Source organism: Oculina patagonica, chromosome 13 (assembly GCF_052425735.1).
Source record: "Oculina patagonica isolate OP01 chromosome 13, crgOcupat, whole genome shotgun sequence".
Classification (NCBI taxonomy): Eukaryota; Metazoa; Cnidaria; class Anthozoa; order Scleractinia; family Oculinidae; genus Oculina; species Oculina patagonica.
Window position 1 is genome coordinate 14424683 of NC_135770.1, and position 18675 is coordinate 14443357.

The window sequence follows — 18675 nt, forward strand, 5'->3', positions numbered from 1 at the left end:
GGGATCCTGCCTCCCGGGGGGAATCCCGGTAGCAATCCCAGAGGGATTCTTGTCGGGAATAAAAATCCCGGCGGCCATAATCCTGGCAAGATTCCCGCCGGGATTTCGACCGGGATTCCTGATGGGATATCGCCATCTTGGCGGGATCTTGGCGGGATCCTGGTTCGTGGCAGGATCCAGGCGCAGGATCCCGGTCTCTTTTTTACACGCGGAGTGAAATGATGTAATGTAAATGAAATGATTCATAATATGAATAAATTATATGAACTGCGGATGTATATCAAAGTAATAAAATTAGTGATCATCGCAGTAAATTTCCAATTTAAGCAATTGGAATAAAGAAGCCTGAAGAAATTTAGAGCTTCAACGGGATTCTAATCTGTGATTTCCAAAATACCCGTGCGATGCTCTACCAAATGAGCTATTAAAGTCAAACATTGGGAGCGAGGTCAATTGACAGTTCATATTTTCCCGTGAGAGGAGTGAATTGATGTAATGTATATAAAATGATTCATATATGAACTGCGGATGTATATGAAAGTGATAAATGATCATCCCAGCGAATTTCCAATTTAAGCAAAGATGACAAGACAGATCCTTGAATGAGGTCATGAGGTGTGTCACGGCAATTCTTTGATGCGTTTCTTTTTGGATTGATAGCTCTAACTTTTGCTCAGAATATTATGTATCTGCTTTACTCTGCTGATATTACTTAACTCGATAAATGCAAAGGTAACTTATATATTTTTTTCAGTAGAATGATTCATCCGATCTGAGATTATTAAACACTAAATTTTCGGTGGCCTCTGTCCACCTTCATCAGAGTATTGAAAAATGAGTTCGTTATAATATTAGCGCGCGCTAGTCATGTTTGAATACGCCATCCAATTTTTAATTCCTTAACAATGGAGTGTAAGCGCGCGGAAGAGGTTTCCTTTCGTTAACCGCGTTGGAATCCACCGTAGAGTGCCACGACTCTAGGAACAGTCTCTTGGTGTAACTTGAGATTCCTCGTTCAAGGATCGTGGCATTTCTTGGGCGGATGTCATGCTCGGTTGATTCCGCGTGTTGTTTAATTGCAGACTCTCCATTACAAGCGCGGCCGGGATCGTGTTCGGCTCCGCGTGAGCTCCAAGAGCGCTTACTTTCTCCAATGTAAGTAAACGCACAGTTATTGCATCTGACCTTATAGACGATTCCTCTTCTTTGGTGGTCTTGTGGCCGATCTTTTGGTTTCTTAAAGATCTGGCTAAGCGTTTGGCATGGTTTGAAAGCCGTGTGGATGTTGAACTTTCTAAGCACGCGACCAACCCTGTCCGAGGCACCGCGTACATACGGTATGCTGGCAAAGTTCGCAGGTCTTTCTTGCGAACGTTCAGGTCCAGAGTTGACTGTAAGGCACTTCTGCAAAAGCCTGTCTGGGTACCCATTTGCCCTTAGGTCTTTAGCCACACGTTTCGTCTCTGCGCTTCTCAGGCTTTCATTCGATGGTAAATTGGTAGCTCTGTTGAGTAGCGTTCTCACCACTGCTTCTTTGTGCTGAAGGGGATTGTGTGAATTGTAGTCGAGGTACTTGTTGGTGTGTGTTTTCTTTCTGAAGACATCTACCTCTAGCGAGCCGTCACTGAGAGCTGTTACCCGTGTGTCAAGGAAAGATGTGCTTTGACCTTTCTCATTCTGGCTTGCGCACTCAATGGTAAACTGGATGTTTGGATCAATGGTGTTGAGGTGTTGATGAAAGATATCCACATCTGTTTTCTTTAGATATACATTAGAGTCGTCCACGTATCTTCTCCACCAACGAGGTGTTACAGGGGAGGTGGACAATGCTACTTCCTCTACGTGCACCATGACTAGGTCGGCAATAACAGCACTAACTGGAGAGCCCATAGCACAACCAAAGATTTGGTGATAGTGTACTCCTTCATAGGTAAAGTAACTATGGTTAAGCAGAAAGTCCAATAAGTTCACAACTTGTTCTTTGTGAGATTGGTGGTTTCCTTCCACAAATCGGATTCTCCGAGGCTTTTGTTCACTACTTCCATAGCTAACTTAACCGGAATGGACATGAAAAGGGAAATCACGTCAAAGGATACAAGTTCCTCGTCCTCATCGATTCTCTGGTTAAGGACGAACTCAGCAAATTCAGTGGAGTTTTTTACAGTATAGCGGCTATCCCTTTGCAGTGGTCTTAGTACTGTCACCATGTCACCATTATCAAATGCAAATTTTACATGGTACAGAACGATATTTATAGAAAAGAAAGTGTGAAACTAAATTACAATAAATGAGGCGTGGAAAACAGAAAAATGTGCATAACTAAGTAAACAGTTTCGCTGGAATGGAGTCCTTTTGAGTGTTCAGGGATGGTTTCTTTTTCCTAATTAGGAGCATCTCGTAAATTAGGCACTCAAACTTTCTGCGGCATTTCTTTAGGATGGCAAATTGGCTGTGAAGGTCGATCGGCTTTTGATTGTGTTGTTCTTGAAGGTGTTTACCAATTAAGGAGTATCTGTGCTCCTCGATGCACAGGTGAAGGTGGCGGCTCGTGTAGCCAATATAATTCGCATCGCACGAATTACATTTGATAATGGTGACATGTCGTCGCCGAAACGTCATGTACTCTTAGCGTTGATATTTATTCTGAAATGTATTTCAAAATCTTCCGTTATCAGAACTTATATATTATTTCCAAATTCCAAGTGTATGCAAGGATTGTGATCTTTCGACTGTTGACCTAATTTGCATATTTGATAAAGGCAGATAGTGAAATTTCACTCACTTCAAGAATGCTATATCGCACTGCTATAAAAGATCCCAAAGGAATAACACAGTAAAAAAATTAAAACCATCCTTGAACTTGCCTCAGGAGGTTTTCTGTTGAGATTCATTGCGTACCACAGGCATTTTGGGCGTGTTTGTTTGAAATCCCAACAAACACTTTTAGGAGAGGCTACAGGTACTCTTAATAAAAAAAAATCATATTATATTTGTGTGCATAAGAGGTAGTGACTTTTAGGGTCATTCAATTACAGAAGCATCAATCAAATAGGACATATGTGAAAATCATTTAAAACTTTCCCTTGGCTGACTCGACAACGTCACAAAATGTGTCAAATTGAGAGATGTTTTCGATAAAAATACTGCAAAATGCTTTCAAGATTATTTCACTCAAACAAGTGAATATTTCAGTAAATTAACATTGTTGTCATATGTACAGGACTTGGGCCTACCAATTTACAAAGTACATGTATGGGTGAATTAAAATTCTGGGCTGTTGGCTGCGTTTTTGATGATCATCTCTGATTTTAATGATATTAACACTTTATTACCTCAAAATTTGAGGTTATGGCAAGTGGTGAGGATATTGCTCAGTTTTCATTAAAGATACCGGTAATGTGTAGGAAGTAGCTCCCCCCTGTGAGCAAACAGTATGGTTATGTTGTGTTCACTACTTTTTCTGCCCAAATTACCAAAGCATGAAAATGACAAGGTGTTGTCGTCAAAGTGAGGGAGTGTAATAGTGTACGATTTCTATTAAGGGAAGCCACGAGCCATGCTGCCCATACCACGCGCTGGGTTAACATTGTAACACGATCCTTACAGAAATCGGCTGGATGTACATGAGGACTCGCACACCTTAGCAACCGTACATTGAGTCGGCCATGGGTACACTCAGTGTACCCAATTTCGCAATAGTAAACAATAGGCATGTTGACAGATCACGCAGTTTGAAGCTCGGTAAAGCTTGCAGGAGGAGTGCAAAACATCAGTCACAACTCATCACTTGACAGATGTAATCGTTTGCTCTCGCTAAAAATAACTTTATGAATCTCTAGGATCCGGTAATTAAAGTGATGTGGTAAGATAATATTTTTTAGCTGCGCACTATGCAAGCAAAATCAATATTAAATAAGAATAACAAGGATCTAAAAATAATAATAAGTAACGAACAAAAATATAAACAAAAATAAAAACAAAACAAAACACCAGAAAACATTTGTATAGGACATTAAACATTTGTGGGGGAAAAATAAATTGAAAATGAATTCGCCTGCTTTCAAGAATGTCGTCATGGCATGTAGTTATGGCATTTTTGAAACTTCCCAATACATACTTTACCGGGTTTATCCAACTCGAAAAGAATTTTTAAGGGGCAGGGCCGGGGGAATTGGGGAAACACAAAATTTTGGTTGTCAGACTGTGGGGATATTTGATAATGCCATAATTTTCTACTAAACTCCTAACTGCAAATATTTAACAACTGCAACAGAAACACTAGGTGGCACACCCATGATTCTGTGAGTAAGAACGTTATGGCATTATGAAACTTCCTGCATAGTTTTCCACATTGTATCCAACTCTAAAAGGTTTTTTAAGGGGCGGGGGAATTGGGGAACAAACAATTTGGTTGTCAGAATGTTACAAAACGTTTTGGAGCGACATTTCGGAACCTCTCTTAAAAGCCTTAAACTATGGACTCAAGATCGGTCAGCTTTCTGTATCGCAAAGACAAGGTATCGTGGCGAGCGGAGTGGGGAGGAGATATATTTTTTTCTCACGGTTCGAAACATAGTAGAGGCGTCATGACTTTATTTCGACCTTCTCTAAACGTTAATATTTCAGACGTTCATTTGGGAAAAAATGGTAGATCTCTGATTATAAGCGCAAACATTAATCAAGAAGAGCTTTGTCTCGTCAACATATATGCACCAAACGACCAAACGCAGCAAGTCAACTTCTTTACTAAGCTCATGGACGTTATCCGTCGATTCACAAATGAAAAAATCATCGTCGGCGGAGATTTCAATTGCCCGCTAACCGCTCTTGACAAGTTCGGCGGAAAAGATATTCACCACAAAGACAACGTTTTGAAATCTATAGAAAATCTCCGCAATAGTTTCAATCTTGTAGATGTTTGGAGAAATCTTCACCCAACTGATGCCCGTTTCACCTGGAGCAACAGTTCCGGAAAGATAAAATGCAGGCTAGATTACTGGCTAATTTCAAAACAATTAATTAAACAAGTCGAAAGCAGTGACATCAAATCTTATTATGATTCCGACCACTCTCCGATCACCCTCTTGATCAACCCTGAAGATTCTCAGGAAAAAAAAGGTCCAGGTTTCTGGAAGTTCAACAATTCTCTTCTCGAGGACAAAGAATTTGTCAACAAAATGTCTTTCATCATAAGAAATGCTGCTCAGAAGCATAAAGCCACACTTGACAAACGGCTCCTTTGGGAAATGATAAAAATGGAAATTCGCATATTTGCAATCCGTTTCTCAAAAAGAAAGGCAAAAGAAAAAAATCTACAGAATTTAAACTACTCGACAATTTGAACAATATTAACAGCCTTATTGACCAAAATCCAGAGAACCAAGATCTTCTAAAAGAAGTAAAAACCCTTAAGATTGAGCTCGATCAAATCGCAGAAAAGAAAACAAAAGGTTGTATTGTTAGAAGCAGGGCAAGGTGGTATGAAGCTGGAGAGAAATGTAATAAATATTTCCTCAATCTCGAAAAAAGAAACTACAATAAACGACATATCACAAAATTGAAAACGTCCGAAGGCTTCACCACACAAGACCCGCAAATTATTCTCAATGAAATGAAAACATTTTATAGTGAACTCTACACCGCTCAATTCCCGAAGGATACTCCTGCGCGATCTTCGACTTTTCTCCAATCTAATTCACTTCCAAAGTTAAATGAAGACATGCAGACAGTGTGCGAAGGACTAATAACCGAAGAAGAATGCTTAGATGCTCTAAAAACCTTTCAAAAGAACAAAACCCCCGGAACAGATGGTTTAACGGCTGAGTTTTACCTCCGATTCTGGAACGAAATCTCTAGTCATCTGGTTCTCTGCTTTAATGAAGCGGCAATTTTTGGCGAATTATCCATTTCACAAAAAAGAGGAATTATTTCGCTAATTCCCAAAAAAAGCAAAGAGCTTCTTCAGCTCAAAAATTGGCACCCTATCTCACTTTTAAACACCGATTATAAAATGGCGACCAAATGTATAGCAAGACGCTTAGAAAAAGTGCTTCCTCACTTAATAGAAAGAGATCAGACCGGTTATATTAAAGGTAGATATATTGGTGAAAATATACGATTAATTTCAGATATTATAGAACAGTATAGCAATCCAAACAAACAAGGAATGATTCTCTTCTTAGATTTCGAGAAAGCGTTCGACTCTCTAGAATGGGAATACCTTTTCACGACACTTGAGGCTATGAATTTTGGACCAAGTTTTCGAAATTGGATTCGCACTTTTTATAACAACATTAACAGCTGCGTCATTAACAATGGCTACGCATCAGAATTCTTTACTCTTCAAAGAGGAGTCAGACAAGGCTGTCCAGTCTGGACTACTCTTTATACTTGCCGTAGAACCACTTGCTCATAAAATTCGTTTTGACGAATCAATCAGAGGTCTTCATAACGGAAATAAAACAGTTAAACTTAGCCTATATGCCGACGACACTACTTCTTTTCTGCCGGATGACAGTTCTGCTTCCAATTTATTCACCCTTCTTGAGCAGTTCGGTACGTGCTCCGGACTCAAAATAAATAGACACAAGACCGAGGGAATGTGGCTTGGTGCTTGGAAAGGCAGACTTGGTAAGTACAGTCCGTTCGGAATATCATGGCCAGAACAATACGTTACAACTCTTGGAGTCGTCTTTGCTTACGATACTCTAGTTCGCCAACACATGAACTTTGAAACAAAGCTCTCTAAGCTTCAAAAAGTTTTAAATCTCTGGTCTGGTAGGCATTTAACGATTTTAGGGAAAGTAATCATTATTAAAACGTTAGCCTTTTCTAAGCTTGTTTACAGTTCTTCAGTGTTACACGTTCAATCAGATTTCATCAAAAGAGTAAATGAAACAATTTTTGCTTTTATATGGAATTTTAAGCCTGATAAAATTAAAAGAAGTACGTTAATCGGCCCGGTGAACAAAGGCGGGCTCAATATGGTCAATTTCAACGACGTCAACAAGTCCCTAAAAATTGCTTGGGTAAAACGTTTCTGTGATGAGCCTGAAAACAACTGGTGCGCCTTTCTTAATTCGTTTTTGTTAAAATATGGAGGTGCTTTCCTGTTTCAGTGCAATTTCAATCTAAATTACCTAGAGTTAAAAAACATTCCAATTTTTTATAAAGAGATTCTGTCAAATTGGCAAGAAATTCACTCAAACGACCCAGTTAATTCCACAGATTTTAAAGAAAAGATCTTATGGAACAATCGTTTCATAAGGATTTGCGGTAAATCATTTTATTTCAAATCGTGGCATAAAAATGGAATCGTAAAGGTTCGTGACCTTCTAACCGAGCAGGGAAACTTTCTATCTTTCGAACATTTTAAGGCCAAGTTCGGTGTCCGTACAACTTTTTTGGACTACGCAGGCGTGATCGCCGCAATCCCAAAAGCCTGGAAAACCGCAATCCTCGATACTCCTTCAGGTAATCAAAGAACGCAAAACGTCGTAACAGCAGATAATGTTTCTGCCAAAAAAGCTCGCTCTCTGCTCGTCGGAAAGTCCTTTCGCCCACCCACTGTAGAACACCGCCTACAGAATCAAAATGTTACGGACTTGGAAGCCATCTATGAACTGCCTTTCAAAATCACAATAGAAAATAAACCAAGAAGCTTTCAGTACAAATTAATCCATAACATTCTCCCCACAAACCAAAGACTATATAAAATGAAGATAAAAGCCTCACCAGTATGTGAGTTGTGTAATTATGTAAATGAAACACTAGAACACATGTTTTGCGAGTGTCCTAATGTGAAACAGTTTTGGATAATGGCAATCGAATGGTGGAACGTAAAACGCTTTGAAAACATAAATCCAAAACCTATTGAAATTCTTTATGGCTATAAACCAGAATCTTCTAGTTTTTATGCGCTAAACCACTTCTTTTTAATAGGCAAATATCACATTTACCTTTCAAAAATCAAGTCTGAAAATCCAATGTTTGAGGTCTTTTTTTGTTTGCTTAAAAGTAAAATTCAATCAGAAAGAGAGATTGCTATCAGAAATGGTAATTATAATAAACATAGGAACAAGTGGACCACCCTTTGTAGCAGTGAAAACACATAATCTCTTTTGTTGTTACCCAAAGCCAGCTTCTAGCTATATATTGTGTGTGTGTAGTTGTATACCTTTCTTTTGCGCTTCTAGTGTACTTTTTTTTTTCTTCTTCTTCCGTCGTATCATTACAAGTATTGTAAAAAAAAAAAAAAAATCCGGTTTTTTGTGTATTAGTGTTGTCTTTATAAGTGTTTAAGTATTGTAAGTATTGTGCTAGCTGTTATTGTAAGTGTACTTATTATTAAAGTAAATGGTTTGAACCCAGGAGTATCAGTAGTTCGTATAGTGTGATCGTCCGGGTGAGAGTAGTTCTGAGAAGAACTGTTGTTGGTGACTGACGTTTCGACAACCTGAGCAGAAGTCATCTTCAGAGTCAAGTGAAAAGTTGTTGTCAGTCGATGATGTTATAAGTCTGGTCCGTTGAAGCTGATTGGTCAGTTAAGCCGTGATGTTATTGGCTGTAAGACTCGTGTAAAGTTTGTCATCAGTAATTGGTCAGTTTCGATCCGTCTATTGTTAGTCTAATTAAGTCGTTCTGTTCCGTCTATTGTTAGTCAAATTAAGTCGTTCTGTTGGCGGTTCGTTTGTCGCTTCTCTTTACGTCGTGAATAAGTCGTTTGTAAGGTGCCGGTAGTTGTTGACATCTGTTGATAGGCGTCTGTTCTAAGTTTGTGTACCAGCTTTCCAGAGTCAGTCGTTGAAAATAGTTAGTACTGTAGGTTAAGCATTCAGCAGAGTCCCAGTCGATTTTGTGTTTAGTAAGTCGGTGGTGTTCAGAAATGTGATTGTTGACATCACCATTTCTCGTCGCTCGTTTGTGTTCAGTCAGTCTCGTGGTCAAGTTTCTACCGGTCTCTCCGATGTAGGAGGCCTGGCAGTCGGAGCATTTGATCTTATAAATCGCTCCCTGTCTGTTGTTAGGTTCGTCCCTGTCTTTAACGTTGGTCAGTAAATGTCGTAACGTTGTTATAGGTTTGTGAGCTACACGGATATTGTAGGGTTGTAGGATCCGCGCAATAGTCTCAGAAGTGCCCTTGATGTAGGGTAAAGTCGCTGTAGTAACAGATGTCAGATTTCTGTCAGTTTCAGTAGTTCTGTGAGTGTTGCGTCTAATAAAGTCAGTATTGTAGTTGTTCTTGTGGAAAACGCGGTCAAGGTATTTGTTTTCGTCAGATAAACTGTCTGGTGTGTCACAAACTAGTTGCGCTCGTCTCGTCAAAGTCTTGATAGTCGTAGCTTTGTGGGAAGTCGGGTTGTAGGATGTTTCGTCCAGTAATCTGTCGGTATGCGTCGGTTTTCTGTACACTGTAGTTCGTATTTTGTTGTTGTCGCGGCTTACCAGACAGTCAAGAAAAGGAAGTTTTCCGTTTTCTTCGATCTCCCTGGTAAACTGAATGTCGGCGTTCTGTTCGTTAAGGTGTTTGTGAAAGTCGTCGATTTCGTCTTTGTGTACGGCGGTAAAAGTATCGTCAACGTAGCGTAACCAGAGCGGTATCGTTTGTCGGCAAGTTGCAAGGGCGCGTTCCTCGATGTTTTGCATCACAATTTCTGCGACAACAACGGAAACCGGCGACCCCATGGCTGTTCCGTGCAACTGCTTGTAGTGTTTTCCGTTGTACTGAAAGTAAGTCGATGTAAGGCAGAGGTTCAGTAAGTCCATAATGTCTTCAGTCGGTAGCGGTAATGTAACAGTAGATTGTTGAATAGCGGTCTCGGTGCACTGTAGAGCCAATTGAAGTGGAATACTGGTGAACAGTGATTTCACATCAAAAGACACAAGTTTGTAGTCGTCAGGTATCTGTACAGTCTTGATGTATTGTAAGTAAGGCGTCAATTATCTAAATAAAAAAAATAAAAAATAAAAAAAAATAAAAAAAATAAAAAAGTATCATTAAACTTATTCCTAAGAAGAGCGAAGAACTCTATTATATACGTAACTGGAGACTGTTAACACTGCGATTATAAGATAGCCGTAAAGGCTATTGGTAACCGTTTGAAGGCCCACCTACCTAAACTCATAAATAATGATCAGTGTGGGTTCATTAAGGTATCATGGAAGGAAAATTGGCGTTTTCGTTCTAATTCAAATTGTGTGGAAACCATCAATGGTAACCCCAATAAAGTATATATTTTCTGAAAGCTTATTGAATAAAGATTGTAATGAGGGATTTTGTTTGCCTTATATAGCCCATAATAAGCAACGTCAGCATTTTGTTTACAATTATGACGTTCCGCAACTTTGGGTTTATTTGAGAATACATTTACATGAGAGCCTAAACTTTTATGTGGAATTTGATCTACATATATTGGTCTAAAAAACGGTGCCATTTTAAAGTTTAAAAATTCATAAAAAAATTAACGGAACAAGAAGAGAAAAATCTGAGACACCGTTTTTTAGACCAATATATGTAGATCAAATTCCACATAAAATTTTTTGCTCTCATGTAAATGTGTTCTCAAATAAACCTAAAGTTGCGCAACATCATAATTGCAAAAAAAATGCTGACGTTGCTTATTATGGTCTATATAATCAATACAAAGTCCAAAATTACAATCTTTATTCAACAAGCTTTCAGAAAATATATACTTTATTGGGGTTACCATTGATGGTTTGCACACAATTTCGCTTGGAACGAAAACGCCAATTTTCCTTCAGTGATACCTTAAAGGACCCTTCATAGGCGAAAACATACGCCTAATAGACAGCGTAATGAACTACGCTGCTACAAAAAATATTCCAGGTCTGTTGCTCTTTCTTGACTTTGAAAAGGCTTTCGACACTTTAGAATGGCCCTTCATCCAGAAAACTCTCGTATCTTTCGGTTTCGTCCCTTCTATTATTCAATGGTTTAAAACCTTCTATTGTGGCTCGGAAAGTTGTATCTTGAATAACGGCTGGGCAAGTAACCTTTTTCCTGTGCGCAGAGGTGTCCGTCAAGGTTGCCCTCTCTTCGCATACCTTTTTATTCTTTCAGCCGAGATTCTTGCAAAAAAAAATTAGAAAAGACTCACACATTAAGGGATTGACAGTTAAAGAAAATGAGATAAAAATAAGTCAATACGCTGATGACACAACTCTCATACTTGACGGTTCAGAAAGGTCTCTCTCTGAAGCTCTTAAAGTCTTGGATAGCTTTAGCAAAATATCAGGCCTAAGATTAAATAAAAAGAAGACTGAAGCTCTATGGATTGGTTCAAACGTAGGCAAAGAAGAAGTTATTTGTAAGGAACATAACTTCAACTGGCAAAATTTAAAGGTCAAAGCACTTGGAGTTTGGTTCTCAATTTCTCCTGAGACCACACTTAACCTTCACCTCTCGGAAAAAGTAGAAAAAATGCGAAATTGCTTAGGTTCCTGGTCACTCCGAAGACTAAGCCTGATCGGAAAAATCACTGTCATTAAAAGCTTAGTAGCCTCTCAAGTAATTCATGTCTTATCGCCCCTACCATCAAACCACCAGATTATAAATGAAAAAAACCATCTCTTCTTCCACTTCCTTTGGAATGTCAAAGGGGACAAAATAAAGAGAAATGTTATTATCCGCAATTACCAAGATGGAGGCCTCAAGATGATTGATATCATCTCCTTCAATAAAGCTTTAAAATCCGTCTGGATCAAAAAATAATTGGATGTGAATAACAAGGGGAAATGGAAATTTATTGTTTATTGACGCCGAGCTGGAGAACTTTGGGGGAGCTATGGTTCTGAGCAATCTTGACAAAGCTGACACAAAAACGATTGCCAAATCTTTGAGCCCTTTCCTGAAAGAGATACTGAAAATATGGGTTGAACTGAACTACCAAGACCAAATAACTTCTGTCGACTCTTTTCTGGCACAAAGCCTATGGCACAATTCACTAATCAGAATCATGGACAAAACAATCTACTATAAAAACTGGCATCTTTTAGGCATTAACTACGTAAATCAAATCATCAAGGAGAAGCCAAACGTGTTCCTCTCTCTAACTGAATTTGAACAGATGTACCATATTACGGTTTGCCCACTTACTTTCTGTGGAATCATATCCGCTGTCAAAACGCTTTGGAGGAAACAAAACCAAGCTTTAACCCAAATTGCTGATAAAAAAAAAGCTTTGGCAACCACAATGTTGAAATCCAACAAACCCAACAGATTGGCATATAAAATAATGTTTTCATAGTGAATTCTCATGTGCGTGTAATCTAGTTAGTTTGTGCCTTTTGGAACCATTTATTTCCACTGTTATCCGCCTCCGGATCTTTCTCACCAAACGTCGATAATCGGCAGGCTCTGTTGTTTAATTTTAGCGTTCTAGTTTTGTTTATTGCTGTTATTTCTAGCCAGTTTGTCGCTGTGTTGACAACTTTCGTAACCCTAGCAGCCATGTAATTTTAGCCATTAATTAATTGTTTTCAGAATAAAACGGGGATTTTGTAAAGAACTGACCTCGTCACGTTTCTATCGACTTGGGAATAGACTCCAACGAGAACGCCTATTCAAAGCGAAAACCAACTCCCCAATACCTAGTCGACTAAAATGGTGCAACAATACTCAAGATTGTTATGATTTTGACTGGCACAAGACATACCAGATTGCCCTTAAATGTACCAAAAGTACCAAATTGAGTTTAATTTTCGTTTCTTGCACCACACCTTGGCTACAAATACAGCTCTGGTTAAAATGGGTTTTAAAAATGATGTAAAGTGCACTTTTTGTAACGAAGAACCTGAAAAAATCCTTCATCTTTTCTGGTGCTGTAACAAAATACAACTCTTGGAAACAGGTTTTTGCTTTTCTCTGGCAACAATGTAATATTTTATCCCAAAACTGCGTTCCTAGTGAATCTGCAGTGCTGGGACTGAGGCGGGAAACATCAAAAAACGGCAATATAATTGACCTAATTTTTCTTGTTGCTAGATTTTACATTTGGTTTTGCAAAAGTAAGGAAAAAATCCCAGTTTTATATCTTTCTTAAAATTCTATAAGAAAAAATTAGAACCTTCCCATATAATATTAGCTAGCTCTCATCTGATTTTCTTTCAATATATATAATGTATACATATATACTTAATATATATATGTAGGTGGTCTCTTTTTCTTTTCATTATCTCCTATTACCCTCTTCCCATCACACGGAACATATTTTACAGCATTAAATTTTGGGATTTAAATTTTCGAGTGTCCTATATTTCGCGATTTTGAACTACAAACTACTACTTCCTTAGTTCAAGATGGCGGATAAACTTGTTGCAGCCCTCAACGAAGAAAGGAAAATTTGACTGGGATAAAGAAGGCCTAAATATTCACTAAAGGTAAAAATACATTGAAAAATTGGGGGGTCTACGTTTTCGAGTTTTTGGGGTCTTAGGGTCTTTGGGTCTTCGGCTCTTTGTTTTCGAGTCACCCCTAATATTTAGATTTGGGGTTATTTTGGTCTAGAAAATTGGACGTAAAGTTTAGCCGTGTCTTTGTCAGATATAGAGACACTCTATTTCTTTTGTATTTTCTTTATGAATTATTAATGAGTTTTTTAAAGAATTATAAAAAAGGGAACAAAATGAAAGGCAAGCTCGCTTTTGCCGTTTGCCGAATAACGTCATGCTTAATCTCAATCAATCAACATGAAAGGTGACGACTATGATGAAGACAAAGAATCTGAATTTGATACATGATCATCCCGCGTTGAAGTAAAGCCAAACTAGTTGCATCTGAAGTTAGCGCAGAATGAAAAGTTTGACAAAAGGAGCAATTTATATACCTTCTATAGAATAACTGTTTCAACCCTCAATTCCAAGTTTTTACATGTTGTTTACCAAAAATAACTGTAATCCCCTTCTCTGTTTGAAATAAACCAAATTGAACGAAAACATTGTTTTAAAGGGTCTTTTTATTTAACAATTAGACTACGAGCCCGAGTTTTCTATGAGCAAATAGTCAACGAGGCGCAGCCGAGTTGACTATCGCTCATAGAAAACGAGGGCGAGTAGTCTAATTGTTTTAGTAGAAACTCTAAAGGATTGCAGTCCAAAACCCCCAGGGGGGGTACTCCGACTTGTAAATGACGGGGATGATCGAATGAAGGCAAAACTCAGGACCCCAAAAAATCCCTAAGTCTTCTGACATTACCCAAAAAAATCCCTGGCCCAAAAATAACCCCCCAAAAAAATCCCTTGTCAAATTACCCCTAAATTGCCAGGAGGGGCAATAACGCTCGAGTTTGATTATTCATCATACCATAAATACACCAAGGCCACTTTAGTTTGTTTTTAATACCCAAAAAAATCCCCTATTTGAATCAAGTCACCCAAAAAAATACTTGCCAAATCTTCCAACCCAAAAAAATCCCGCAATCGAAAATTTCAAACCCAAAAAAATCCTTCGATCATCCCCGTCATTTACAAGCCGGAGTACCCCCCCTGGGCCAAAACCTACAATATTGTGCACTTTAAAGACAAAAATCAAGAAAATTTACCGCTTAAAGACCTACTCTTGCGCGCGACTGTTTTCTATCGGCGAATAGAAATCAGTGGGAGAACCAATCAGATTCGCGGATTTCCAATAGAACACAGCTGAGTTTCTACTAAATGCACTTATATAATCTTTAATTGTTCAGCTATCCAGCTTACCGGAAAAACAGTATGTTTCTCAGTAAAAAAGTAAAATGAGACCAAATACACATATGGAGTCTGTAGCAACGATGGCTTCCAACAGCGAACCGAAAAGTATCCCATGTGGGTCCTCGTGATTTTTGTTCAAAAATGGGAAACTTATAATACCACAGCTTCTCTGCTAAAAGAAACCACATCAGGAGAGTTTGATTGGATTCAGGATACTTGACAAATAACAGCACGTTGTGTTTCGTTTTGATGACATCTAAAGTTCACCTGCATGATCGATCCCTTCATCTGTTCACTAGCGACTTTACCGACTTGGCGAATTGCGACGAACTGAAGATTCACTGAATCATTCTGCATTCTCTGACGATTTTGCAGTTGTTCTGAATGGCCTCAGCAACAACTTTCAAGTTGAAGGTTTAGTTGTTTGAAAACGAGTAGCTTTTGGCTTAACGATCTATAACCGCTTAATTTGACTTGGTTATAGCCGAATGTTTCTGGTTTATTTTTTGTCAGTCTAACTGGTTCTGAAAACCAAAAGTTTAGGGTCTCGGCTTATAGCCAAATATATACGGTACATATATATACTGTATATCTGCATTTGTCACAAAACATCACATACCCCACAGATACCTCAGCATGCATTTGAGTGTAGCAGGAATGCAATAATAATAAATTACAGCTATCTCAAAGCTACCAGTAAATGCATGACCACTATTAATAAACAACATTTACATTTTTTTACAGACTTTCAACTACCTGTACTCATTTATTTCCTTACCTTTGTTCCAACTGCTGAAATGAAACGCCATACGAACAACTTTCTTCCAGTGACAAGCCAAGCCCAACCTGAGTGGTTTATCTTTACGCTTGTGTGCTGTTTAGCTGCCAGAAGAATGACACTGTTACAAAACAGTCAACTCTTCTTACAGAGTACAGCTTGATGACTGTCAGCTCAGTGATTTCACTATACATACTGTACATGTAATGTTGCATGTAATAAAAAACTTGCATGTGTTGCAGGTTCAATTCGTCATCAGGTTAAATCCATTTTCAACCTAGATTAATCTGCTTCAACCTGGGGATTAACACTTTACAATGACCTAAAATAACTTGAATTCATTAAAAGGAAGTCCAATAGTAAGATTGTTATCTTCCGGTTGAAACAGATTAGACTAGGCTGGAAACAGATTTAACCTGAAAACCTATTTAACATCCAACACATTCACTTGTACATGTAGTTCCCTGTATTTTATTTTGCTACTGTTAATACAGCTTGTCCATGCACTCACATTAAATAGGCTGAAAGCCATTCAGTCTATTCCAAATTGTATCAATGGGCAAAAAAAAAACATTTTAAAAAAACTTTATCTGTTTTGTGGCCAAAAATGTATTACCTACACATACTTCATACATTGTAAGCAGAAAATATATGCAAACATCTGTACTCTTTTCCAAAAAAAAAATCACAAATGTTACTAATTTAGTTCAATTGTGATAAAGCAAATCAATATACATGTACATGTTTATCAACATTTTACTGTAGCAGAGTCTTTAAAACTTTTTGCAAAAGGTTTACAATGATTGTAGTTTCTACATGTGCCTTAGGATCAAAGGACCCCAAATTCAAAAGATCACTTCATACAATGTAACTTAATATTTCAATGTTCTTTTTTAAGTAGTTGAATATTCTTGGCCAAGAATGCTAGCATTTTTTTGTGGTCAAGTAGAAAGACTCTGAGAAAACTAGTGCCAATTTGAATTTGTGGCTCACATCGCTGCAACTCATTCCTTGCCTTAACAATTTCACAAAGGTCCTGTTAAGATCCTTGAAGACAAGGATATTTTAAGGATCCTCAATGATTTCAAGATGATCTTATAAAGATCTTATGAGGTTCCTGACAAAGTTCCTTTCAGTATCCTCAAAGATTTTATTAGGATCCTACAGGTTCTTGTCAAGATCTTTAAAAAATCTGCAAAGATTTAAATTGCAAGATCCTACAAGATCTTTGAAGATATGGACAAAGATTCTAACAGATCCTTATGCATATTTTTAGGATCCTTAAAGATCTTAAAATGATTTTTACCAGGCAAACTTACCCTCTTGGTTGGTAAGATTCTCACTTATCTGAACTGGTAAAGGAAGACCAAAGGTCTCCACGCAATGTTTATCAGTTTCCTCCAACAAATGAGAAGTTAACAGAGCTCTTTGCTGAATTCTGTAACAGGAAAATAAACAGTCAGCAAACCAAACATTCTTGGTAGAATGACAATAGACAACATACAAATTTTTGCAATAACTGCATAGGTATTAAACAACCAAAACGTTCCACATAAAAATTCTCTGTTAACCTTGTTACAGTCAGGAACCGTGATTGTACGATATGGCAAGTGGACAGCAAAATCATATTGTTAAATTGGGATATCGTTGTAAACAAACTCCCGATTTAACGATAATGGTGACAAAGCAACTAAAAATATTATGATATGCATGTACATTTTGTTTTTATTTTGTATCTATTTTTTATAGTTGATGTGATGTCTTAAACAATGTTATCAACTTAATAAATGTAGATGTAGATTGTATGTTGTACTGGGAATCGAGTCTCCAGTTGCGAGTATCGAGCCTCAAGGATCAAGTCAAGACTGTCCACTTACATTTGAGAGGTACTGTATGCAATAGTGTTTATGGTTCAATGGTTCTTCTGACAGAACTGTAAAGTTTGGCTTGCTGCTTTTATTTGACTTTTAATTGTAAAAAGGCATCTATCATGTTTAGCGTTACTCAGTGGTGTGACACACCTTGCCTCGTGTAACAAAACATGCTGGGATTCGAAGTAATTTTACATGCTGAGGATGATTGACTGATTTTTAAGAGACTTTGAACATTTATTTGATGGATACTGTTTATGACTGTTTTGAAATGACTTAAGAATTGATTTACAGACATCCTTTGAGATTAATGACTTTCAATCTTAGGAACATTTTAGTGATTGAACATTAAGGTTAAGAACTTTGCACAGGACTACGTAATCCCATGTTCAAGTTTATTTGCATCATCTACACCAATGTAGTTCTGTTACATAGTATCTGTTGTTGCCGTTGCTTATTTCATGTTGTTTTACTTTGATTGAGTGATTCTCAACTGAAGGAAAGAAAAAATGTAATGTTTAGTGTGACACAGTGGCGTGATACATCTAGCCTCATGCAACAAAGCATGCTGGGATTTAAAGTAATTTTACATGTGCTTTCAATATGGCCGGTGTATTGACTTTGTGTTGTCCTTTGTGATACACACCCTCATTCAGAACATTACAGCATTCTCCATCATAGAAAAGAAATGAAGAAACTCTCACTTTCTTGCCCCTGGCTCTTCAAATGACATCACAAAGCCTCTTGTCTTGACTGCTTTAAAACAGCTTCCACAGAGGCAGGGGTTAATTCATCATTGTCTGTGTGTGGTTTCTTGTCTTCATAGCAAGCCTGAGAATCTTCCCACTGAACTGCCTCCACTGTTCCCTTGTCGTGTCCTCTTCTGTTAAGCAATGGCTTTTCGATAACGTCTTCATCTAGACTAGCAAACTGGTTGAATGGTACATCCAACAATGAGCGGTATTGCTGGACAAGCTTCCTCTCAGCCTGATTTTTCTGCTGTTTCTTCAGCCTCTTCGTCTGACTCGTCTGACTCAAAGGGGTTGTTTGTTGGCTCTATCACCTCGCCTGAAATCCCACTTTTCTCCAACAAATCTGATTGTATCTTGCATTACATTGTCCAAGGCTTTAGCAATCATAAAAACCACGTCCTTAAAATCTATCGCTTTGACAGGCTTATCCTCCTCCATGTACTGTGCACAGCACCTTCCGTATCATTGTCTGGCGATAGTGGACTTTCAGATTTTGTATGATACCTTGGTCTGCCAGGTGTCTGAAAGTTCGCCGCAGTCATAAGCGCAGTTTAGACTATCCACTAATAAC

At 38.1% G+C, this 18675-nt stretch overlaps 1 protein-coding gene across 3 annotated transcripts in view; it reads right to left on the reverse strand.

The window, feature by feature from the left end:
* The window catches only part of LOC144637238 (nuclear pore complex protein Nup133-like), a 241123-nt gene that overhangs the window by 207684 nt on the left and 14764 nt on the right, over window positions 1–18675 (reverse strand). For 2 of the 3 annotated variants that reach the window (XM_078496367.1, XM_078496369.1), the window contains exons 2-3: window positions 16801–16919; window positions 15482–15585 (exon numbers count right to left, since the gene is read on the reverse strand). In XM_078496367.1, the coding sequence (XP_078352493.1) occupies window positions 15482–15585; window positions 16801–16919 (223 nt within the window). Of the gene's footprint in view, window positions 1–15481; window positions 15586–16800; window positions 16920–18056; window positions 18222–18675 lie in introns of those variants that run through there. The other variant, XM_078496368.1, reaches the window with a different exon arrangement.